Source organism: Myripristis murdjan, chromosome 3 (assembly GCF_902150065.1).
Source record: "Myripristis murdjan chromosome 3, fMyrMur1.1, whole genome shotgun sequence".
Classification (NCBI taxonomy): domain Eukaryota; kingdom Metazoa; phylum Chordata; class Actinopteri; order Holocentriformes; family Holocentridae; genus Myripristis; species Myripristis murdjan.
In genome coordinates, this window is record NC_043982.1 from 17516358 (window position 1) to 17540479 (window position 24122).

Below are 24122 nucleotides of genomic sequence, written 5' to 3' on the forward strand. Positions count from 1 at the left end.
GCCAATCCACCTGGAACAACAGCACATGTCACTATGGAGCTTGTAAAGAGCCAAAACTGAAATGTCACAGAGAGATTACGTCTGGATCTATTGCGGGCTGTTTTCTAAGAAAAGTCTAAATACATAAATATATAAATTCAAGTTTTTTTTTTTATTTTTTTTTTATTTCAATTAACTATTTTTCCACACCTAGTGAACTATAACCCCCTTGCTTGTTAGACAGGGCAGCCGCTGGATGTGATGGGGGTTGTGGGACAACTTGTGGGAGGTCTGCCACTTGTTTTTTGGTTTCCAGAAAGGAGTTTCCAAGGGTCCTAAACTTTATAAATAAGATCTCCCTGTGTCATGAAAACACACCCTGCGTTCCAAATCGCATACTTATACTTTTTGCTTTTAGTATGTGCTGCAGCTGCCCTTTCAAAGTATGGAGTTTAGTATGTATTGGGACATACTAATTCTTTTTTTCCCTACTAAATAGTATGGTAGTATGAGTATTGGAACGCAGGGATAGTGTTACTGCAGCTAACTGGTGTGTGTGAGCTTCAGGAGGACAGAAGACACACACTTCCTCTCAGCCTGTTTCCATCACCCTGAGCAGCAGCTTGGAAAAACAAGCATGGACAGCCTCAAACTTACCAGCCGTCCCGTCGACCAAATCGCAGTCTAGTCAGCTTAAAAGCGCGACCCTTCTATCTTTAATCTCTTTTACCAATTCGTCATTTTAATACTTCTAATTACTGTAAAATAACAGCGAAGTTATCTGCCTTTTCTTCCTTATTCATTCATCCTCCCACTTCTTCTCAAGTCCCTGGTGTTATACTGTTTTAGTTGTAGAAGCAGAAATTTTATTCACGATAATAAACAATATCGTGATGAAGTTGACACCCTCTCCCTGTGGCTTCACCCTGCAATGCGCGCCTTCCGTGTCCTGTAGACGTCACTGCGTCACATTGCGTCACGTCGTTGCGTTTACAACACGAGGAAACTGTCTGCACTTCCCAAAGGGCTCGATAGATGGCGCAAGACCACAGAGCACAGGCGCGATTGACGGGTCCCCTGTGCTTCTGCATACACGCTGTGTTCCTGACTTGAACTAAAACACACTGCTCAGTCTTACATGTGTGATGTCTTGAGTTTGTTTGCTCAAAACCAATGGCAATAGTTCTTTACATTAGACAACACAATAGTTTGGTTTAGTTTACTGAGAAAAAAACAAACAAACAAACAAGAAACATAATATTGAAACACAGACAGCAAAGTGACACGTTTGTATTTTACTATTAAAACCCTGAGTTCTATTGCTGTACTTGATGTCACACACCACAGGACACAGGGACAATAACAGGAATGAGGTACATGTCATGTGTTGGAAGGGAAGGCTGCACTTCAACAATATGATTCTCAGTGGATTACTATACCCCAAATGCAATGGGCATATTCAAAAAAAAAAAAAAAAAAAAAGTGAAAAGGTAGGGACTTTGTTGTGGCAGCGTTGGAGAGCATTAGAGGACTTTCAAAAGCGCACAAACTCATTATTTAAAGTCTCCTTCTCTCCCCCTATCCCCCCGGTCTTCTCCTGGTCTTTTTTTTTTTTTTTTTTTTTTTTTTTTTTCATGTCTCTCCCTCCCATGTCTGCCCCGTCCTGTGTGTATACACTACTCACAAAATGTTAGGGATATTCGGCTTTCGGGTGAAATTTCAGGATGAACCTAAAATGCATTCTAACCTTTACAGGTGAACTTAATGTGACCTTCTGTAAACTTTTGAATGCACATGTCCAACTGTTCAATGTTTCAGTACTTTTTGCAGAAGTTGCTGTTCTCTAACAAGGAGTTTAATGGCAAAATTCACATCAGGTGTTTGATGCTCCAGCTCATCGAGGTCGTATCATTAGGGAACGGCTGCTAGAGACTGGGGTACCTCAAATGGAGTGGCCTGCACTTTCTCAGACCTGAATCCCATAGAAAACCTATGGGATCAGCTGAGTCGCCGTGTAGAGGCTTGGAGCTCTGTACCCCAGAACCTCAATGTCCTGAGGGCCGCCCTTCAAGAAGAGTGGGATGCCATGGCTCAGCAGACAATAAGTCGACTTGTGAACAGCATGAGACGTCGTTGTCAAGCTGTAATTGATGCTCAAGGGCACATGACAAGTTATTGACACTGATATTTTTTGTTGTGGTATATCCACCACTGTTGTTGGCTTTTGTTTCAAGAAATTGTTTGAGATGAGGAAATCACGAGTGTATGCTTCTACTTAAATGCCCTACTTTCATGATGTAATATCACTGTTGTGTGAACTTTTTATATTTTCCATAAATTTCACCAAAAAGCCAAATATCCCTAACTTTTTGTGAGTAGTGTATGTATCCTGCTTGCTGCCTTATTGGCCAGGCCTTGCTCGTAAAAGAGATTTTTTTTTTTTTTTTTATCTTTTTTTTTTTTTAATCTATTTTGCCTGGTTAAATAAAGGTTTAAATAAATAAAAATAAATTACGAGTAAAGCCAAAATACTGGAAGAGTTAAACCAGGAAAGGCCGCCTCTCCCATCGAGGGCGTGTAAGATAAAGGCTCCGTTCCCTGCAGGCGTGCGCTAAGCTGGAAATGAGGAAATGGGCTTCCCATGAAAAAGGACGGCGATGACGCGCAGCGGTTCCAGTAAATAAGTTTTCCGAGCAGGAGCGCGCACCGTCTGCGGCGCACGTTGCGTGGCGGCTGACCTAATCTGTTGCTGTCGAAGAAAATACCGTACGCTGTCTAAGATTACCTAGGCTTTCAGGAGGTGGGTCTTATTCTGGACTTCAAAGTTGGTATGTTTTGTTTTTTCTGTCAAAGGTCTTTGACTTAGCCGTTCAAAGCATTCACAACTTCCAAACTGGTGTGGTCTCAGGTTGCTGCGGCAAGGAATGGCCTTATTATTCCTGCTCCTTATTGTGGGAATCATTGTTTCTGTGACACCTCTTTCTGGTAAGTACCAGTCACTACCAATAGTTTAACCAGTATAACTCATTTGAACTGTTTCTAATCTGTTGTTAAAACGTCTGTTTGCTGCAGGGTTTGAAAATGAAACGGGCTTCCACTGTGGCAACGACGGTGAAAACTGGATATTTTGCCAGTTCAGACCAAGAGCTGACCAGTCAAAAAACTGCTCTGAGTACAGGTTGGATATACCGCAAGACGACAGGTGAGTTAAAGAAGTGTGTTTACCATATTGTTTTGGTTGCGCCTTTGTAATCAGACTCAGTTTTGTGTGAGGTGATGATGAAAAAGCAGCTGAAGCAGCAGCCATGTTTGCAGCTTCATATCCAGGTTACACATTAGTTTCAAACCATGGCGGTCAACACTATGAACTGCTTCTCCCACAGCTCTTCCAAAAGCTCTTGCATTTCCAAGGACCAGCAGGGCCTCAGCGGAGAGTGCAGCTGCTCTTTGAGAAGGATAATTGTGTTGGGGGTGTCCCACACAGTCATACTGATGACAGAGGACAGGCAGCTGAGCAGCACCACCATCAACACTGCAACGACCGGTATATATGCCGGTGATATATGCCGCAGCTATGAATTTTTGTCATTGTTGGCCCAGACAAAAGGAACCGTCTACCCTGGTGCCTGGACCTTATACATACACGTCCACAGCTATGCTTTTATTAAATTAAGTGACACTATTGGCCCATGTACTTTTCACAACTCAGATGAGGTGAAACCAGATGTTTCTGCCTGTCTGGAGAAAGTGGTACATTCACTAATTATTAATTATATCATCTGATTGCCAGCCCACCGAGAAGTATATTTTAAAATGTCTTCTCCTCTTGCTTTTCCACAGTAAAGCCCAGAACCCCAACAATCACCTCGGTGGAACAGTCGCAAAATGGGAATTTTGTCGTCAAATGGAAAAAAAACTACAGCTCTGTCACTTTCAGCGAGAACTTAGATTCTGTGGTGACTTACCGAAAAAAAGGAGAGTCAAAAGAGGTAAGGCAGTGTCCCATGACTTTGTAAGACTGAGCTGGATTTGGACTCAAGTTGCAGACGGGGACTCAGACGGGGTGTTAAGGGGCCACCTATTTGTGTCTGGTCTGACAAAATAATCATTGATTAGAGTTCATAACTGACCACTTGGCACCCATTGCACCCCTGGCCGTCATCTGTGTCTGTCGTCCTTCCCAAGATTTCTTTCTTTCTTCCCTCCATTTCTGCCTTGCAGATTATTTGGGGGGAGATTATTTTTCTTCTCCAATATGAGGGTTCAGGCCAGGGGATGTTGTTTTGCTGTGAGGTTTTACACTGATAAATAGATGTAAATGTCAAATAAACGGTGGAGGATAATGGAAAAGAAAACTTCTACCAGAATTTCTACCAGAAAAGTTGAACAAAACAGAAAGCCAATGGTCAAATCAGTCTCATTTGCGTTTCACATTTTGATGGCATATTGCTTATTTCAGTTTATCATCCCTAGCTGTGAAATCATTTGATTCAGTGTTTATTTAAAAACAGGATGGTTTGTTTATATGGTGTATTTCCAGTGTTTTCCCCTTCTGTTATGCATTTTATTCATTTATTTATTTGGCAATGTGCTGTTTGTTCTGCGTGATTCATGAAAATTATTATAATGAGGGGAAAAATGGGGGGGGGACAAAAAACAAAACCTTGAAGAACATTTGTGTTATCCTCTTATTGTGTCTCCATACCAGGAGTCAGAAGAAGTTAACAAGTTGATGACGTCCCATGAAATACTTGGTGAGCATTTGGAGCCGAGGACGACGTATGTGGTCAGCGTCAAAACCCACTTGTCATTTAGTCAGCAGTTCAGTGACAGCAGCAAGGAGGTGGAATTTGTAACCCGTAAGTACCATTTTTACCACTTTGCTGTCCCATTTATTTTCTCATCGTGGGTTGACTGAATACACTTCAACATTTGAAGAAGTGGCAGTGATATTGATTTTGTGTATCAAAAGTTACATACAGTCACAACAAACATGCATTTGACAACAAGCATTACATAAAAAACATACTTCACCTCAAACACATGTAATCTAGCACACAGTGCATACTGACTTTTTAATGCACTGTCTGTGCATTAAATGACAATAAATACATCTTGAATCTTGAGTCATCAGGTAGGAAGCAAGCACACAACAGCATCAGGTGATACAACAACAGGAGTAGCAAACACAAGCGGTCAGGAAACAACAGGTAAAGCAAAACAGCAGCAGCAAGAGAGCAACGATGTGCACAGGACAAACATGCAGCAGACAGACCAAGGTTAGGGAATATCAGTGAGCCGGGAAACATCTGCATGTATCAGTGAGAACGTCCATAATAAAGTCCCTGGGAGCTGACATGGGTGTAAAATCATCCAGTTTTTAGTGTTTTTTGGAGATTGTTGCAAGATCGTTGCAATTGATGTGGGCATTTTCAAAAGAATATGTTGAGCAATGCCTTAAGCAAGTGAATTTCAGTATGTCTTTCCCCATACATGAACAGGATACACAGTAACATCTCATCACATTGAGAGTAATCTTGCTATTACATACAGCTTGTTACTCTTCCGCACAAATAGGAATGAAATGTGCATAAAATTATATGCCCAGAGACATGCTGGTCAGGTGAATAGGATGCTCCGAATTGTCCAGAGGTGTGAATGTGAGTGTGTTTGTCTGTGTTTGTCCGTGTGTGTGTGTGTGTGTGTGTCTGCATTGCACAGCTTACATTTTAGTTTGAAGATGGGAAGATCCAAAAAGTTTATTTCCTAACTTTTCCTATCTTAAAAATGAAGACCTGTTTTGCTCTGATAATGACTCTAATTGTAAATGAGAACTAACTTCAAAATTCATGTAAAATCCATATGGAGCTGCTACATACTGTCATCGTTCACATCAAAAACACAGGCAATAAACGTGAGAGCGGGCAAAACATGTCCTAAGGCCTAATTGAGAGTATTGTCTGTAATGTCATTTTTTACTCATTACATATTATTCATTATTCATTACATGTTACTTCACAGCTGCCTCGGCTTTCATTGAGCACTTGGCTGTCATCATCAGCCTGAGTTTTGCTTCAGTCATCTTGACGAGTGTCGCGTTTGGCTGTTTAGTCAGGTGAGTCATACCGCTACTGTACTAACGAAATACCAGAATGCTGTACAAATACTGTAAGTCTCTTTTTGCTTATTATTTGTTATTGCAAAAGGATCTGCCTGTTCTGCCTGTCTTTTTGATTTATGTGTTCATGAACTAATTTATTGATCGATGTGATTTTAGATACAAAACCAAGTGGTGGGACAAAGTTGCCAAACCTCAAAATTCCTCAGTTTTAAGTATGCTGCCACGTGAAAAGAAGGTGAGACTTGTGTTAGTGTCAGCCTCATGCGAACAGTTCAGTATGTGTGACGCTCAGCAGTATCACTTGTCGCATGCAAATCTCGCAGCATCAGTTTTTGTGCCTCTATTCATTTTACTTCATTGCTTTTATGCAAAAACCAGTTTCAGTTTTCACTAAGTGGAACCAAGCTCAGATGACCTTACATAGACTTACGTACAGGAACAAGGTTTTCTTTTTCAGTTGTAATGCAAAAAAAAAAAAAAAAGTTTAATTATTGTACATTTTCAGTAAATGGATTTGAAAGTGAAATGATATCTATCTATCTATCTACCTATATATATCTATATCTATATATCTATATCTATATCTATATCTATTTATATATATATATATATATATATATATATATGTGTGTGTGTGTGTGTGTATAGATATATATATATATATACATATATATAGATAGATACATATCTACATAACTAGATTTTATGCTCCTTGTTGCAGCTGTTACAGCCTTCAGAGCCTGCTTTGTCTTCGGTCTGTGTTGAAGAACCCCTTTATCCAAATGATGGAAAACCATGGTTAGTATGGCAAGTAGCAAGTAGAGAAGTTTTATGTATTTCCAGCATTTAAATATACAGACTGCATTATAATAATACAATGGAGTTAAAGAGAGAGGGATCAAGTTGCATTGATACTAAAAAACACAAGTGCTGGTGTCATTTTCAATAGTTTGATATTTACTTGGGACCTTATTCTTGTGACAGTCCTGCCAGGGTGTTTAGTTGTGATTGTATCTAACATTGGCATTTTAAATAACCTTTTTGATTTTTCATCATTCAGGTCAAAATGTTCACTTGACCCCAGCAGTAAAAGTCTTCAGCAAAGCAGTGGAATCAGTTCTGGTGGCTCTTCTTTGGGTTATGCAAATTCGGGGCCCGACATCATCACCAGCATTCAGGAGGCCCTCTGCAAAGCCTTACCTCAGCTTGGCCAGAAGTTACCAGAGGCAGACGCTTTCCTTACAGAGTCAAACAAAAACAACAGTTTGCTCTCCACCGACTACAGCCCCTGCAGTGGCAGAGATGATGATCTGAAGGATTCTGGATCATCTAGCTTTGACAACAGGACATATTCAATCCTCATCCCTAGTATTGAGAGCCAGATTACAAGTGATAGCTCTGAGATCCAAACACAACCTGCAGTGATTTGTGACCCAGCCTATCAGCCCAGCGAGGGTGATGTTATGAGGAGCACCAGTCCTGACCAAGTGGTACCGGTTTGTCTGGCTGCTGGACAACAAGATGCTGAGTTACCACCAGCTGCTTCATCTGGTCTGCAGACAGACTTTTCATACCAGCCATGCAATGCGGATTCTGGGAGCTCTTCATCTGCAGACACCTCCAGTTTGTCGTCAACCTCAAGCGACATCAACATAGCTGCGTCTTGTCAGATTGGTGCCGGTGAAGAGGATGGATGTGAGGATAGCCATGAGGCAGATAGTGGTGCTGTGAACCCAGCCGAGACAAGCCAAGATGTGTGTGGTGAACAGGCGCCTGTGTGTGATGCAAACCCCTGTTATGGCAGTCTGCCTGCATTCTCACACAGCTCTCCCATAATGGATGATGACTATCAAGCTTTTCAAAGCCTTGTGAAGCAGCCAGATATTGCGCTCTTGGAAGAGAGCAGTGGAGACCAATGGGAACAGCCACAGTTGGACAAACATCCAGAAGAATCCTCCACTAAGATCTCTCAAAGTTCCTCAGATGCTGTGCTTCCAGATTTCTCTGACAACGCTCAGGCTGGGCGATGTCTTCCTGAGTTTGAAACATCATTATTCTCCTTTCTACCCTCTGACCACTCCGAGGCAGTAATCACAGACAGTGGGTATCAATGTCTGTAGTATTTTTATGGATTTTTTTAATGTCAATTTCAATAACATTCCTGCTTCTTCATTTACAATATGGTGTACTTTATTGTTACCATGGGGAAATTTGTCCAAGACAAAGTGATGCATTGGTACAGAATAAATATTGGGCCAACCTGTGTAAAAGCACCAGAACAATCATATTGCACAATCTTAATAGTAGATGTGAGTCAGTTGCACATACACAGTCTATCGTTGAAATCTACTGCACAACCTGCCTTGTTCACTGTCGAACTGTTGCATCGCCTTTGCTATTTGAGATTATTTAGTTTGTGTTTGGGGACTCTTGACTGGCCTGCCAGAGGACAAAGGCTCATAACTTGGAGGACGGGACAGAGGGAAGGGATGATATCACAAAGACTGAAACAGATTCAAAACTGTGGTATTATCCCTTAGACAAAGAAAAGAGGCTATAGGCTGCACTAATTGATTAATTATTAACAGAAAAAAAATACTCATCCTTAATACGCAAGCAATAATGTTTTATATACACTGGGTAATATATTGTGGTAATAGAATATATTAAAAAATACACAAGGAATTGCGCCTTTTCGTATATTGAAAAATAAAGACACTGGCTTCCTTTATCTGGTAATTATTAAATGTTTTCTAACACATTAGCATATAGTTTTGTTGCATAAGGGATGACTACATGAGACAAACCTTAGACCACTGAGCTGGCAGCATTGTGCACATTATTTGTAAACTTCAGCTTGTCAAAGTTAATACTATGTGGCATTTTCATAACGCTTGTAGATTTGATAGTGTATAGTGTGTAGACAAAGATTTGCTGTTAACATGAAAAATCCATAGTTTTCTAGTAAGTGAGTTTCATATATGCTGCATATTGTTATATGTTATGTAACTGAAGTCATAGGTTTTATCATAGTGGATATCCATGATATCACCTCCCATACAGGCAAAACTGCTACTGGGAGACAGTTCAGCTGCCTAGTGTCGTCTTTTTAAGAGAAATCAACATAGTGCATGCACACTGCATTGCTGAAGTGTTTTATAAATGCTGGTTTATACTTTAAATTATCATGCCTACAACCTAACTTCACTGATCAGTGAAACATGGGGACCGTCTTAGATTATAACATTAGCCTTTTTTCATCCAGTAGAAAGCTGTGCGCAAAGTGGGAGGAGGAGGTGCCATGCAGATGAGCTGGATTTGACCAGACAGCCCTTATGTTTCTTATTCAACTGAACAAAAGTCAAAACAGGAAGACGGCTTGCATTCAGTGTGCACTCAGTGTGAATCTGCACCCTGACGAAAGAAATGTACAAATCCTGCACTGAAAAAAGACAATTAAAAATGAAAACTGAAGTGAAGCTGTGAAGAATTCTGTTCTTTGAGTGTGAGCCATGACACTGTTTTGACCCTGTTTCAGTTTGAACTGTAACACACACACCAAACAGAAAATGTGAGCACGGTGACTTTTTTTCTCATTGAGCCAATCCAGCTGAAACAACAGCACATGTCACTATGGAGCTTGTAAAGAGCCAAAACTGAAATGTCACAGAGAAATTACATCTGGATGTATTACAGGCTGTTTTCTAAGAAAAGTCTAAATACTATATAACTTGTGTAACGACAGTGTTGGGTTGGGCAATGACTTCCCCATAGCTATTCTCTGGAACTGCTGATCAGCTTCCACAGAAGAATGACACTTGTATTAAGTGACTGTGAGGATGTCTGATAAACAATATGACAATATGATATTATTTTCTTATTGGACTGCTGGACACATGATCAGTCAAAACATACAGGCCTAATTGGGATAGATTTCTATTTGTGCCTCTTTGAGCCAAAATGTTGGTCTTCTTAGGAGATGATTAAGCTAAAACTAAGCATAGCCAGAAAAGGAATAACATTTTTAATGTTTTTTGAAGACCTTTTTTATGCACTTTCATTCAGCATTTAATGATTTTGCCATGCACTATTAAACAAAAGGTATTATGGACCAGTACAAAATATGGAACAACTTATGTTGGTTTAAAAATTTGCACTGTTATGTATTTTATCAAAAATATTTTGTAAATCTGTTACCGATTCTGTCTTTAATAAATGAATACATCATATGAAGTCTCTCCTCTGGGCCACTGGAGCACAAAGTTTTGCTTCCCTTTGACTCATGAAGTGAAACCGCTGCCAGCAGCTATTGTTTTGCCAAGTGGTTTGTTATTATTTCTGGCCAACAGTTTCTGAATGCCAAGTAATGTTTATGACTTCTGACTATGGAGATACGGAGGTGTACAAAGTAAGATAGACAGCACAGCTTACATACACTGTAAATGTTGAGTGATTTAATTGGACTACAGACCCATGAAAACTGCTCAAAATATGCAAAGTTAAAAAGAAATACACCATCTCAGAATGACACAAAATCACAATTAGTAATTTGAAAATACAGATTAATTCCCTTTTAACGATATTTTTGGAAATACAAGGTTTCTTAATGACGGGAATCAAAGTTTCATATCAGAAACAAATAGTTGATATAAAATAAGCCTATGGTATATATGTGAAATGCATGTGCTCACATACACACACACACACACACACGCATTTTTATTATTGTTTCAGAAAGGTGGCATATAAATAAAGTTATTATCATGTGCCATACATCCAACACCTCAATCCACCAGACATCAGCTCATGCCACAACATGAGCTACTTGGACCCAGATTAGAGGGTTATGGTCATGATACTGACGGGTCACATCGCCGTCATTAGCGCCCCCTCAGGGTTTGGCATCAAAACAGCACACAGGGAGTGTAGTTGATGTCCATAGAGGCCAAACAGCAGAGTCTGAAGACACTCAGCAGATCAGGCAGAGCCTCCAGCGCCCTGCCTTCCTACAGCCACCACATTTTTTTATGCTTTTATTTTTTTTATCTATTTATGTATTTATTCTTCTGAAAGCTCAATTAACCCCTGTAACTGAAGAAAATTCACTTGAATAATTTTAACAACACGGGGGAAAAGCAATTAGAAAATAAGTAAAAAATAACTGAAACACAAGTTTTAAAAAAGTGCAAATTAATTAATTAATTAAAAAAGAAAAAAAAAATCATTTTGAAAAATGACAAGAAAACTTAAATCATATATTTTAGGGTCAGATCAGTGATGCTGGGCTGATGATAGATTTTTTTTTGTTGTGTTTCAGTGCTTGTGAAAGCCTTGGGCTGCATTCAGACACCTTTCACAACCATTTACCCCTTTTAATCCTCAGCAAATTCACTTGATTTCTTTGAAGACATGGGAGAAAATGTGATCAACAAGTTAGAAAAAAATAAATGACCCAACTCGTAAGAAACTAGTAAGAAGTTACAAGAAAATTAGCAGAAAATAGCCTCATAATTAGTTTTAACACATACAAAAAATTAACAGAAACAAAATAAAAACAAATTAAGAAATTACAAGAAAATTATTACAATGTTTGCCAAAAATAACAGAAAATTACTACACAAGAAAATTTTTACAAGAAATGATAAAAAAAAATTATTTATACAATTATTAAAATCATACAAATCATACCCCCAGCCCCTCCCCAAAATGAAACCAACCACTCCCAAAAATGAAACCAAAGAGAACCAAAGTGAGTTTTGTTCAGACCTTTCAGTACATCTTTTGCTCACCAAACCTTTAAGGAAGTCTTTCCAGAGGTGTTTCTCCTTCTTTTTCACATCTGGCATACAGAACTGCAAGCAAAGTATCAAAAATCTGTCCAAGGGCTCCCAAAACACTACCCATGTTTTCCTGTGCCCACGAGCTGCTCCTGCCCAGCCTTTCACCTCAGGAGAACAGCAGATACCGGGCCTGTGACTGGAGGACCCATTGAGCCGTGCAAAACGTCATTGGAGGAGAACCAATGACATCATGACTGTGAGGTTTGTGATTGGACAAGAACACCTGAGGAGGGACGGTGGCCTGAAATAACATCTGATTTAATCTGAAATTAGGTGTCAGTGTTGAAAAGCCTGTCTGCCTTGGAAAGCACCTGGACTGACTACCTGTCTGTCTATCTATCTACACACCGGTGACTGCACGCCTGACTGGGGCTCTACCAAGGTAGGTGTGAAGTCCTTCCTCTCTTTGCCTGGGCTTTTTTTTCCCTCTTTCTTCCTGTTTGCGTGTGTGTCAAAACATTAGAAAACACCCTATTTATAATCACTGTACCTCATGATAGGATGTGTGAATATAAATGTTTGTGTGCGTGTGTGTGTGCGTGTGTGTGTGTGTGTGTGTGTGTGTGTGCGTGTGCATGTGCACACATGCAGCATGCAACAGTCTGGTCGTCTAAGGCTGCGGCCGTGGCTAGAGGAGCAGATCCAGTCAGGGAAATATCCAGGAGTCAGCTGGCTGGACCAGGTACGCCCACCCCACTCCCCACACCTCCACCAACACCACACACACACACACACACACCTCTTTGCAGTACAGCATCACTGGTACATGGGACAAAATCAAAATCAGTGGCATAATACCTTAGGTGATGGGGTGTAACTATTCTATTCTGCTCTATTTTATTCTTTTCTGTTCTATTCTATTCTATTCTATTCTATTCTATTCTATTCTATTCTATTCTATTCTATTCTATTCTATTCTATTCTGTAGTCAGCACAAGTCTTCCAAATCCCTTGGAAACATGCAGCTCGACATGGCTGGAGTATCGACCAAGATGCAACACTGTTCAGGAGCTGGGCCATGCACACTGGTAAAAAGTGCGCACGCACACGCACACACACACACACACACACACACACACACACACACACACACACAAAGAAACAGTCTCAGCGAAAGTATGTTCCGGTCGGTTGCCCCTCTGGTCCATTCGTCATCAGAGAGCCCACCTCAGCCCTCTGGGAGTTGGCTTTGACAAGGCCAGTAAATACATAACTATTTCAATTACATCACAGACTAATTTTCATAACAACAACAACAACAACAACAATAATAAACATGGTACATTATGCAAAATTACCCTTAACTGTGATGAGTTGTATTTGGTGTCAGGTAGCTTTAGTCTTTTGAATATTCTCAATAAATTATAAAAACTATGAGGGCCATCCTGATCAGATGTGTTGATGCCTCTATCTGTGATGGCAAAAGTGTTCTGTGAGGAGCAGCTGACGTCTTTCCAGATCAACCACATTCCTGTTGTCACTCTGCTTCTCTGGCCAGCAGCGCTGAGTTACACTACATCCTCATACAGGACCGGTGTAAGGCAGCTTCACATGGAGGTCATCACGGGAAGGATATTTTTAATAGATACTGTCACCAGCAGGGCTATTCACAGAAGGTGCACAATTCATTTTCATGGTGTACAAAACTGAGAGATGATTGAATCAAGGACCGCGTACTCTCAACTGACAGAAACCTATTGAGTAAACACATTATTAATCAGTTTCTACATTTAATACACACATAACAATCTGCATTCACAAATCCAAGTCAGGGTTTATATTGCCCAGTAATTGTGTTCCTCCAGGAGAAATCTAGCTGTCTTCACCCGATTATGGAAACCATGCATTCGTTTACCTGGCAGGCTGATGGTGAGAACCTTGTAGACACAGCCATCAAATGTAACACACTGCACATCTAAAACTGACCCATGACAATTTTGCATATTGCACCTTTAATTCACAGAAATAACTTCACAATGCCATTGCGATCTATATATTAAATGATTTTTGATGCTGTTATCCTTTACCAGGTAATCACATATTTATTCAGTGTATCTGCGATTTCATTACATTGGTTTGAGTAATTGTTACTGTTTGTTGTTGTTATTAAAAAAATTTACTATTACGGCAGCCCACTTGCACACACATAAGCATCACATTCCAGTCATGGGAAGGATCACCTCATGGGAAAGCTCAGGTCCAGTTGCTGTTGCAGGAATCACATTGCTGCCAAAGTACAACATGACTGCTCTTCACAAGATCTTCAAAAGCTACAAAGTACAAATGTGCAAACACCAGGTGCTTTGTAGATATAGTAGGGAGATACAATTTAAAATTCAACTAATTTCAAATAACAAACAAATAGTAATAAGTAATAGCAATATATAAAACAATAATGCCACTTTAAGAGAAAATAACTTCAACCATCAGTATGTGTAAGCCAAGCCTTTCAAATAGTGAAATCAGTAAGGAGCTCAAAAGGTCGTTGTATGACGCAAAACCTGAGTAGCTCTTTTGGGTTTTAGTGACAAAGATCTGTCTCTGCATATGAGAAGTGTTAATGATGTGTGTAAAACATCTCAGCACTCCTGTCCTTCTTGTTTGCCTTTGTCTGATGTAAATGATCCATAGTGGATCCTGTTGAGTTGTGGTGATTTTATTACCTTGTGGAGCTAAATATGGGAATGAACTCAATAAACGTGATGAGGTCATTGTAAAAGGCTTTTTTGTGTGTGTGTGTGTGTGTGTGTGTGTGTGGGGGGGGGGGGGGGGGGGGGGGGGGGGGGGGGGGTAAAAGATGGGTGAAGCTGGGTAGATGAGGTAATAGCTTTTTGGTTTTTTGGAAAAACAAAACCAAGAACATTTAAGCAAGCAATCCCAAATCTAATGTGGGTAAGTCTAAAGTCTCTCTTGGTGAAAAGCAGATTTGATTTCAGTAGCCATTGTTTACATACAAACTATTTACTGAACAGTTTTGCAATTTCCAACATTTAAGCAGAATAAGACTGGGCAAGATGAACTTCTAGATTAAACTCATTTTTGTTTCTGAATTATTTGTTTTCAGGCCCTATCAAGGCAGAGACTAGTCCAGCTGAAACATCTGGAACCACACAGAGTTACATGCACATGTACATTTATACCCATGTTTAATTGTCTGCTTGTCCACTTCAGGGCGGTACCATCCCGGCAAAGACAAGCCAGACCCAAAGACATGGAAGGCTAATTTCCGCTGTGCCCTGAACTCTTTGCCTGATATTTGTGAGCTGCGGGAGCACAGCAGGAAGAGAGGCAGCAATGCCTACAGGGTCTACAGGATGCTGCCCAACATGCAAACACACAGGCGCAGGAGAGGTAAGACACACATGTATGTTTACTGATTCAGCCACACACGCATAATGACACAGTCTCTCAAAGGCCTCACATATCCACAGATGTTCCCCTCTCCAGGGCTTTTAAAAGTATGAGGTGGTGAGGGTTGCACAGGGATGAGGGATAGATGTTTCTCACAAAGCACACAATAACCGAGCAAGCACACCCATCACAGATTTTGACATGCCTTCAGTGGCCAAGTAAAAAAAAAAAAAATCTAAAATTCATTGGAAATCATTTTTCAATAGATGAGAAAAACTCTCTCCTCTCCATTTCCCTCAGGACTGCGATCGTCCAGAAATCCCAGAGAAACACAAATGAGTCCTGGAGCATCAGGAGATGATGACACACACATTTCACAGCCCACCACAGCAAAACACACTTCAGACTCAACAAGAACCTTAAACCCATCAGAGAAGGTGGCGATGCCTGCAGAAGATATACACGGCAACACTCTGACACATGGTGAGAGCTGACATGCTGTAATGTTTTATGATGTTTTAGTTATTTATTTATTTTTTTATTTTACTGTTGTTACTGATGCTGTTTCACATGCTAGTAATGTTGGTTGCTATGTCACCAGTTTTAAGTTATTGTTGTCTCTGTTGATGGTCCGATGATGTTGACAGTGATGTTGCCCTGTAGCCTGATAAGGAGAGTTTGGTTGTTGTTGCTGTGCAGGGCTGTGGGAGGCCAGGCCAGATGACCAGGAGCAGACTGAGGCTGTCTTTAAGGTACCAGAGCACGGCTGACTGACTGACTGACTGACTGACTGAATGAATGAATGAATGAATGAATGACTGAAATGGAATGATGAATTGTCCTCAAACTGAAGTTTGTGTGTTTTATCTCACATACAACCTGCCACTGGGCTGCCTGACTGACTTCTGGCTGTTCTGTTACCTTCTTGATTTACTGCCTGAATGTCTTAGCGCCCAACCACACAGGACATGTTTGAAGGCTGAGCAAAGCAAGGCGTGCAGCTGCAAAGCAGAGCAGCCTGCTGTGTTTTCAGTCAGCTGGCGATCAGCTGGCAGCTACGCAACCAGTTGTTGTTTATTGTGCAAGCTTATAGCAAGGTGGCACAGTGGCAACATCGCCTGTCCATCACTGCAGGGACCCAGGCTCTGTTCTGGGAAGCAGTGCATCTGGTTTGGCGTCACTACAAGTGCAAATGATTACGTTTGTACACTCATGGTTGGGAAACTGGTAGGAGAGCGAGTCCCTTTTTCTGTATTAGCGACTCCTGCTGGTTGGTCAGGGTGCCTGTTCAGTGGAAGAGGAATGTAGAGGAGGTAATGTGAACCTCTGTACGGGTTAAGGTCAAATTAAACTTCTGTGTTGAAGTGTCCCAGTAGCTTCATAATTCTAGCCTTCGCCAGTGTGAACATGTATAGTTCTACGTTGGAGAAACTGTGTGCACACTGAGCTCATCCCTGACACACCGGACAGCAGGGTCAAGACTTTTATTAATTCCATGCAAATGAAGCACAGATAAACATGGAAGCAACATTGTTTATATTCTCAGAGAGTTCACTGTGGCACACTAGCAGTGTCCAAAGCAATGTTTTGGGATTTTTCTCAAGCTCTTTAAGTATAGTGTCAGACTGTCTTACTATTTTATTTGACTCTCACGTTGGCTATACACAAATGTTTTCAACTCCACCGCTGGTATATCTTAAAGTCAGGATAAATCTCACCATGAATTTAGTGACATCTTGCATAGTTGGTATAATTTGACATATTTGCAAACCTCCTCAGTTCCAGCCAGTTGAATATAGACAACAGCTAGCATCATGTTGTTTTCTCTCTCAGTGGAAATCAACTCACAAAACATGTAAGCGGCACAAAGCGGTCTAGTGGACCAATCGCAGACGTTGCAGTCTTGCAGTATGCACCCTATGTCGCCCCATGAAGCTCTACTACATGCAAAAAATCCAGATGGCATCACACCGCATTCATGAATCGGTTGCATCTGAAAGTGTCCACTGTGGTTCACAATAGGCTTGTTTCTTTCAGCCCAATACAGTAGCGATCTTTAAAAGTACTTCAAATTACACACAACTTTTCACACCATCCTTTGGTAAAACTAACCAACTCAGAAAAAGAAGTTTAAGGGCATAACAGATACACAGCAGTCTTTTGTTACTTCACCTACAAATGTAGACTTCTCCAAAAGGACAAAACTAGTGTAAAAGAGACTGAATAAAACATTTTTTAAACAAGGATAGATTATCAGCTAAAATACAAGTTTCACGAGTTTTATTTTGGCATTTCCTGGCTGTGCATGGAGAGAGAGGTGGACAAGTCATAATTAATGCAGCCTCAAAAGTGATTGGTTCCTGAAATAAGAACGCTGCACTAATTTAGCTAAACCTCTGTCCCACTTTTGACACACCATCAGCTTGGTCCACACTGCAAGCTGTCCCACCATGCTTAGACCCCTGCCTCTCCTGTCTCTCTCTACTGCCTCTACTGAATAGAAAACATATTAATGCCAAAAAAAAAAAAAAAAAAAACCTTTCAACCAATACTTTAAATGGTAAGGAAGCCATGACATCTTTTTTGCAGACAGATTTTTGGGGCACACATCACTGTGTTGTTTTTTCCAGTGAACTTCCCTGCAATCACTTGGTGATAAAATGCTGTGACACATTTTTCCTCAGAATATAGAGGCTATTTCTGCACGATTACAACTCACTCTTCATTGTTCCACTCTTCATTCAAAGCAAAGTGCTATAGATGCAGCTAGATTTTTTTTTTTTTTTTTAAACTGTGCAAAACCGACCTGACAGCAGGTTTTAGAACAGCAAACGTGAAACTGTTCATAAACGTCCTACAGGTTGAACCATTACATCAGTCATAAACAGAGAGTTGTAAAATGCATATTTATTTATATAAAGTGCATGATGAGTATTTTGATCATGGATCAACTGAACACCACTGAGGTCCAGGACAGGACTAACTGTCTCTCTGTCTGTCGTGTGTGTGTGTACTGTTTCCTGTAGTTGATGGACCATTTGAACAGTACTGAACTCTGGAACCACACCGGAGAGCAGAAAGGGTGGAGAGCACAGACACTCTGCTGGGACCACTGGCACTGTATGATCATTTGTGTGTGTGTGTGTGTGTGTGTGTGTGTGTGAGAGAGAGAGAGAGAGACAGAGAGAGGGAACGAGAGAGAGAGAGAATAATCACATTATTGAATTGTGTTGCAAATTGTAAAAAATAAATAAATAGTAATAATAATCAGTCCTATCTTGCAACAACTAACAACATCTAACAAATGATAGTTTTCCTCTGTGTGTGTGTGTCCTCTGCTCCCAGGTGCTGGTGACGACTACCTCTGCACCTTGCATGCAGAAAGCTATGCACACTGGGCAGAAAGCAGCGATCTGTTGGGTCAAAGCTACATCAAGGAGCTCTCTGATTGGTCCACACTTCAGCAAACACTGACCCCATAGCTCTGCAACGAACAGCAACCACCAAACCTTCTGGTAAGCAACAGCTCCTATTGGGCAATGCCAATAATAGCTTTCCATGTTGGCTTTCCTGCTGACTCTCAGGGTTTTTCCTATCCCATCAGTGTGTCATGCTGTTTATCTGTGTGCTGGCCACTGAAAGAGACAAATGAGAGAAAAAAAAGGCTGACAGGAAATTGATCGTTGGCTCAGTCTCAGTGTTTACCCTAAACGTAAATGTCATAGGCCCTGTCACAGACTTTAAGAGACTTCTCCTGCATAAGCAGCATAAATGTGTGAGTGAATGTGTGAGTTTTAGAGCTTGTTACTTTCCGGTTCAGTATGTGGAGGTTGGATCACTGATAATGAGAAAAAAGCAGAAAGATGGAGACATAACTTTCTTAAGCAGCACTTTACTGTTGGTGTTGTGAACATCATGCAAATGGGTGTGTGTCCAAAAGCGGCAGAGCATTCATGTGGCACAGATACAGGAATTGACTTGACAGTGAGTGGACTCTCTTCCAAGCTCTCTCTGGTTAAGTGTTTTAAAGACACCGATGAAATTATTCACCATGCAAACATAAATATGGATGAAATACCACTATTTTCTTAATCCATTTAACCTTACACTGGGATTTCCCATCTCCGTTCATGCCGGGTTAACATCACAACACAATGGATTGTGGAAAGTCCCCTAAAGCAAAGTCTGACGGATTGTGGACTTGGTGGGGAAAGTTTTCATGAAGGGTTTTCATAAAAGTCAGCAAGAGAGCCCTCACAAGTGCCTCACACTGGTTTCACTGTAGGACAGCCCTGGACCATCGTGGATTTCCTGGGAACGCGTGTGAGCCTGTAAAAGTGTGGAGCCGAACATGCTGGGATAAAGATCCTGTTCCAAGCCAAGCTTTACATCTGTCATCATCACCTCAGCTCACCGTATCTCACTGTCACACTCTTACCAAAATACTGCCAAGCTCACACAACAGGTTGCGGAGTAAACAGATCACATTTCAGCAGTAAAAGGGCGGTGCAGGGTCAGTTGTTGCTCCGCTGTGTGTTTTATGTTTACTCAGCAACGAGGGTGATGAAACAGAATCTGTGTGAGGAGCAGCAGACAGAGGTGAAGCTGCTGGGCTTTAACCGTTTACAGCTGCTGGGGAATTCAACACTCCTCAGGCCAAGCAAAGCAATGTCAAACAATGCCTTTACATTTTCTGCACCAGGAAACTTGACCACAATGGAGATTTTTCACAGCAACCGCTTTGCCATGAAACAGCAGTGTAAGCACAGATGTTACTCATGGCTCTGTTGGAGCTAAACTGAACCTGTGTTTATCCTGCTGTGTCATGTCAAAATGGCTGCTGTGAAAAAGGTCAGCCACTGAAAGACAAAATGCACTATATGGACAAAAACATTGGGCCGCCTACACATTACACCCACAGGAGCTTTTATGACATCCCATTCTAAATCCATAGGCATTAATACAGAGTTGGTCCCCCCTTTGCAGCTAGAACAGCTTCCACTCTTCTGGGAAGGCTTTCTACAAGATTTTGGGGTGTGTCTGTGGGAATTTTTGCCTGTTCATCCAGGAGAGCATTTTTGAGGTCAGACACTGATGTTGGATGAGAGGGCCTGACTCACTCTCGGTGTTGGATGGGGTTGAGGTCAGGGTTCTGTGTGGGCCAGTTCTTCCACACCAAACTCAGCCAGCCTTATGCACTGGGGCACAGTCATGCTGGGACAGAAAAGGGCCTTCCCAAAACTTGTTTGGAAGCACAGAATTGTCCTAAATGTCTTGGTAAAATCTTCAAACCCAGACTCGTCCATTAGACCATCAGATAGATAAGAATGATTGGTCGCTCCACAGAACATGTTTCCACTGCTCCAGAGTCCAGTGGCGGCGTGCATTACACCGCTGCATCTGATTTGCATGCGGCAGTTTGTCACGTTTCCATCACTCCTGAGTCCAGTGGTGGCATGTTTTACACCGCTCCATCTGACGCTTGGCATTGTGCTTGGTGATGCAAAGCTTGCATGCAGCTACTCGGCCATGGAAACCCATGCCATGGAGCTCCCGGCACACAGTTTCTGTGCTGATGTTAACGTCAGAGGAGGTTTGGAGCTCTGCAGTTATTGAGTCAGTGGAGGTTTTACACACTATGAGCCTCAGCGCTCAGCTCCACTCTGTAACTCTAACTTTAACTGTAACTTTACGCGGTCTGCGGTCTCCCATCTGGTGGCTGAGTTGCTGTGGTTCCTAATAACTTTGCAATAATACCACTTACAGCTGATGGTGGAATATCTAGCAGGGAAGAAATTTCACAAACTGACTTGTTGCAACAGTGGCATCCTATTACATTACCATTACAGTACAATGCTCAAATTCAGTGAGCGCTTTAGAACGAGCCATTCTATCATAAATGTTTGGGTAACACTTTACAATAAGATTACAACAAATAACATTAGTTAATGCCGTAATAAACATTAAGTAACAGGTAATAAACATTAAGTAACAGTTAACTAACTGTTAACTAATGTGTCTATGAATCATGTACTAATGCTATTCATGCTAAGGTATTAGTTTATATGTTATTTAAGGGTTATTGTAGATATTATTAACATTAGTAAATGCCATAATAATCATTGACAGTTCATTAACCATTATGGAATTAACTAACATTAACTAACGTTAATTGTTGTACTCTTATTGTAAAGTGTTACCAATGTTTGTTAAGGCAGACTGCATGGCTAACTGCTTCATACACCTGTGGCAATGAGACTGAATGAAACTCCTGAATTCAGAGATTAAGAGATGTGTACCAGTACATTTGTCCATATAGCATATGAACCTACACACAGGCTGTATCTCTGCTTAAAGGGATAGTTCACCCAATCTACAAAAAAAAAAAAAAAAAAAAAAAAAAAAAAAAAATAGGCTGTATACATTCCCACTTAGCATTAGTACAGTCTATCCATCCAGGTAGTTTCTGTCTCATTTCCAGTCTGTCACAATCAGAGAAATTGAATGGGTAGAATCAGTGTGGGCCTTTATTGGCCTTTGGTTCCTGGCAAATCAGAGTATTTCTGGGTGTTTCACCTTGGCAAGGCAACAGGGTTCATTAATGTCACTGTGACGGCAGAATAATTTTTTGCATAACTTGAATAACTTGAATATCAAAACTTCCAAACAACAAAACAAGCACCTGACCGTCGGGTGGATCTCTCTGTCACGGTGTGCACAGCTCTCATCCGCAATGAAGGGGGAAGTTAAAGTCAACACATGAAATGAATTAAAGCCGTCACCATGCTGCTAAAGTTATTGAAAAATTACTGCAAGATATTGCGTAGCCTATCTCAGGCTAATGTTAATATTGGCTAATTAGATGTGTGCCAAGTCAATCCTAATTAGCTGTATTGTTGTAAACAAAAAGTAATGTTCTGGCACAGCAATGTGGTGACACCATGGATGTTGGACATTTACATCTGTTGCCATGGTGAGGTGAAAATTTACATATGGCATAAAGAAATAATGACACAGAAACTTGGAATAAGCCCAAGGGAACAAAGATTTTCACCGGGGAGTATTTCCTGTTGAAGAACACCAGCAAGCCATACCTGTCAGGTGAACTGCTGCTTTAACAGAAGTTTTTTGTCTGCCCACAGGCAATTAATTGACAACAGAGAAATAATAGTAATAATAATAATAATAATAAATAAAATAATAATAAAAAAGGCCTTTCACCGCCATAGTTTTGTCTGTGAGACAACAGCTTGGACTGTTGGACTGAACAGTTTTGTTTCAAAGCTGCTCTACAATGCAGTTATACCTAATTTTATTTTCACATTTTCAGATTTACAGAAGTCATTCGTCCCACCAGAGGATGATTGTGGACAGTAACAGATGGTGCAGCCTGTTTTCTCTGATCCCTGTTTGCTGTGAATCAGTCTGCAGACGGATAATGTGAAAACCAGTACAGTTCATTGCATATGCATCGAACAATACGTAGACACCCTGCATATGTATTGTGTTTTCTGTGACTAAATGTTTGTTTAATTTGTTTTTGCTGTCTGTCAGCAGTCAGGCTACTTATTATTATTAAAGAGCTGTCACTTTTGTTTTCATTCATTGGATTAAAAATATTTTTTTTACTCTGAATTTGGTTGACATTTTCATGGAGGTATTGAGAGCGTGTAAACCAAATGTATGTTTAAGAAGTTGTCACCAGCAGGGTAGAGCCACCTCACTAGTAATGTGTGAAAGAAGATATGTAAATAACCTTTTCTTTGTACACAACTCACAAAGTGATCCAACAATATGACTTTGATCCCTGAGTATATTGCAAAGAAAAAAGATTTTTTTTCAACCAGCACATAAATGTTGTAACATATTAAACCAGCGCCACCTGCTGGCTGTACTATGTAAGTGCAACCTGAGTAGATCGTGATATGGTCAAGCACTGTAAAATAGCATGAGCTACACACACATTTGAGCAGGAAAGACAAGGGATATGTGAATGTTTTCAAATTATGATGGCTATTGCTATTATATAGGCATATATAATAAAACAAAACATTCACTTTCCACTGAGAAATGAGAACATTCTCATGTTCTCTCAACATTCACAATACCAGCACAGGACTTTCCAAATAAGAGGGATCAACAATCATCTTTGGCCTCTTGCTTTTCAAGAGCATCAAGAGTGCTGAAGGCTGGTCAACACTTTCTGTGTTATTTGATAAGTCTCATTGTGAACATGCTAAATTAAGATTTTCGTATTTTGTTTTTCTGTTTTCTGTTACTATTTTCATGATTAACTGGCCACAGTACAAGTTTTCTCAAGACACTGGCAAATACCCACATTTTACTGTATTTTTTCATGCTGACATTAAAGTTTTACATTTATTTCTGTATGTTTATAAATGCTTGTCTTCCTCTCCATCCTCATTTTAGGCTTGGAGGTAACATAAGCCACAAGTAACTCATATCTTGTTAAAGTTGTACAGTTATGTTAAATTATTTTAATTTACTTCCTCTCACAGCTTCAAAATTAGTAAAAAAGGTGCTGCTGGGGAAAACAGGAGTAGGTACGAACAGCACAGGAAACACCAGTCTGCTGTTTGTTACTGGCAGCTCTTCCAGCTCGGTAACAAGGAAGTGTGAGGCTCAACACTTCAAGGTAGACAGATCACACCGACACACCCGGATTCTTTGACACCAGTCTCCCCGTAGAGGAATTACGAAATACTGAAACTGAACATAGCTTGCGCCACAGATGATGCTCCGCGGCCTGTCTCATCGAGCTCAAAGAGGGCAGGTTCACAGCTCAAGAGATAGAGAAGATGCTGCGATGT

General features: G+C 40.7%; 2 protein-coding genes across 4 annotated transcripts; both read left to right on the forward strand.

Annotated features, from left to right (window-relative positions):
- Nucleotides 1-2609: 2609 nt before the first annotated feature.
- LOC115357313 (uncharacterized) lies at nt 2610-10291 on the forward strand. 3 transcript variants are annotated; one of them, XM_030048744.1, is made up of 11 exons: nt 2610-2779; nt 2888-2964; nt 3052-3181; nt 3363-3523; nt 3820-3968; nt 4688-4838; nt 6001-6094; nt 6257-6335; nt 6822-6898; nt 7161-8200; nt 9369-10291. In XM_030048744.1, exons 2-11 carry the CDS (start codon nt 2904-2906, stop codon nt 9452-9454), a joined length of 2028 nt encoding a protein of 675 aa, XP_029904604.1. In that variant the 5' UTR covers nt 2610-2779; nt 2888-2903; the 3' UTR covers nt 9455-10291. The 3 variants fall into 3 exon arrangements, with proteins under 3 accessions (XP_029904604.1, XP_029904603.1, XP_029904605.1); XM_030048743.1 differs by having other exon boundaries at nt 9366-10290; XM_030048745.1 differs by lacking the exon at nt 9369-10291 and having other exon boundaries at nt 7161-8831.
- A 1952-nt stretch (nt 10292-12243) lies between these two features.
- LOC115356387 (interferon regulatory factor 2-like) lies at nt 12244-22668 on the forward strand. Its single transcript, XM_030047532.1, has 9 exons — nt 12244-12322; nt 12532-12622; nt 12869-12968; nt 15112-15291; nt 15592-15774; nt 15991-16043; nt 18318-18411; nt 18637-18806; nt 22622-22668. Exons 2-8 carry the CDS (start codon nt 12533-12535, stop codon nt 18771-18773), a joined length of 837 nt encoding a protein of 278 aa, XP_029903392.1. The 5' UTR covers nt 12244-12322; nt 12532; the 3' UTR covers nt 18774-18806; nt 22622-22668.
- Nucleotides 22669-24122: the final 1454 nt, after the last annotated feature.

What these genes read in the sequence shown, in the direction of transcription:
- LOC115357313 (XM_030048743.1), top strand. Translation starts at nt 2,904, where the DNA reads ATGGCCTTATTATTCCTGCTCCTTATTGTGGGAATCATTGTTTCTGTG. An exon ending in GATATACCGCAAGACGACAG is followed by an intron (nt 3,182 to 3,362) that starts GTGAGTTAAAGA and finishes CTTCTCCCACAG; the next exon opens with CTCTTCCAAAAGCTCTTGCA. An exon ending in CATCAACACTGCAACGACCG is followed by an intron (nt 3,524 to 3,819) that starts GTATATATGCCG and finishes GCTTTTCCACAG; the next exon opens with TAAAGCCCAGAACCCCAACA.
- LOC115356387 (XM_030047532.1), top strand. Translation starts at nt 12,533, where the DNA reads ATGCAACAGTCTGGTCGTCTAAGGCTGCGGCCGTGGCTAGAGGAGCAG. An exon ending in AGACTGAGGCTGTCTTTAAG is followed by an intron (nt 16,044 to 18,317) that starts GTACCAGAGCAC and finishes TGTTTCCTGTAG; the next exon opens with TTGATGGACCATTTGAACAG. An exon ending in CTGCTGGGACCACTGGCACT is followed by an intron (nt 18,412 to 18,636) that starts GTATGATCATTT and finishes CTCTGCTCCCAG; the next exon opens with GTGCTGGTGACGACTACCTC.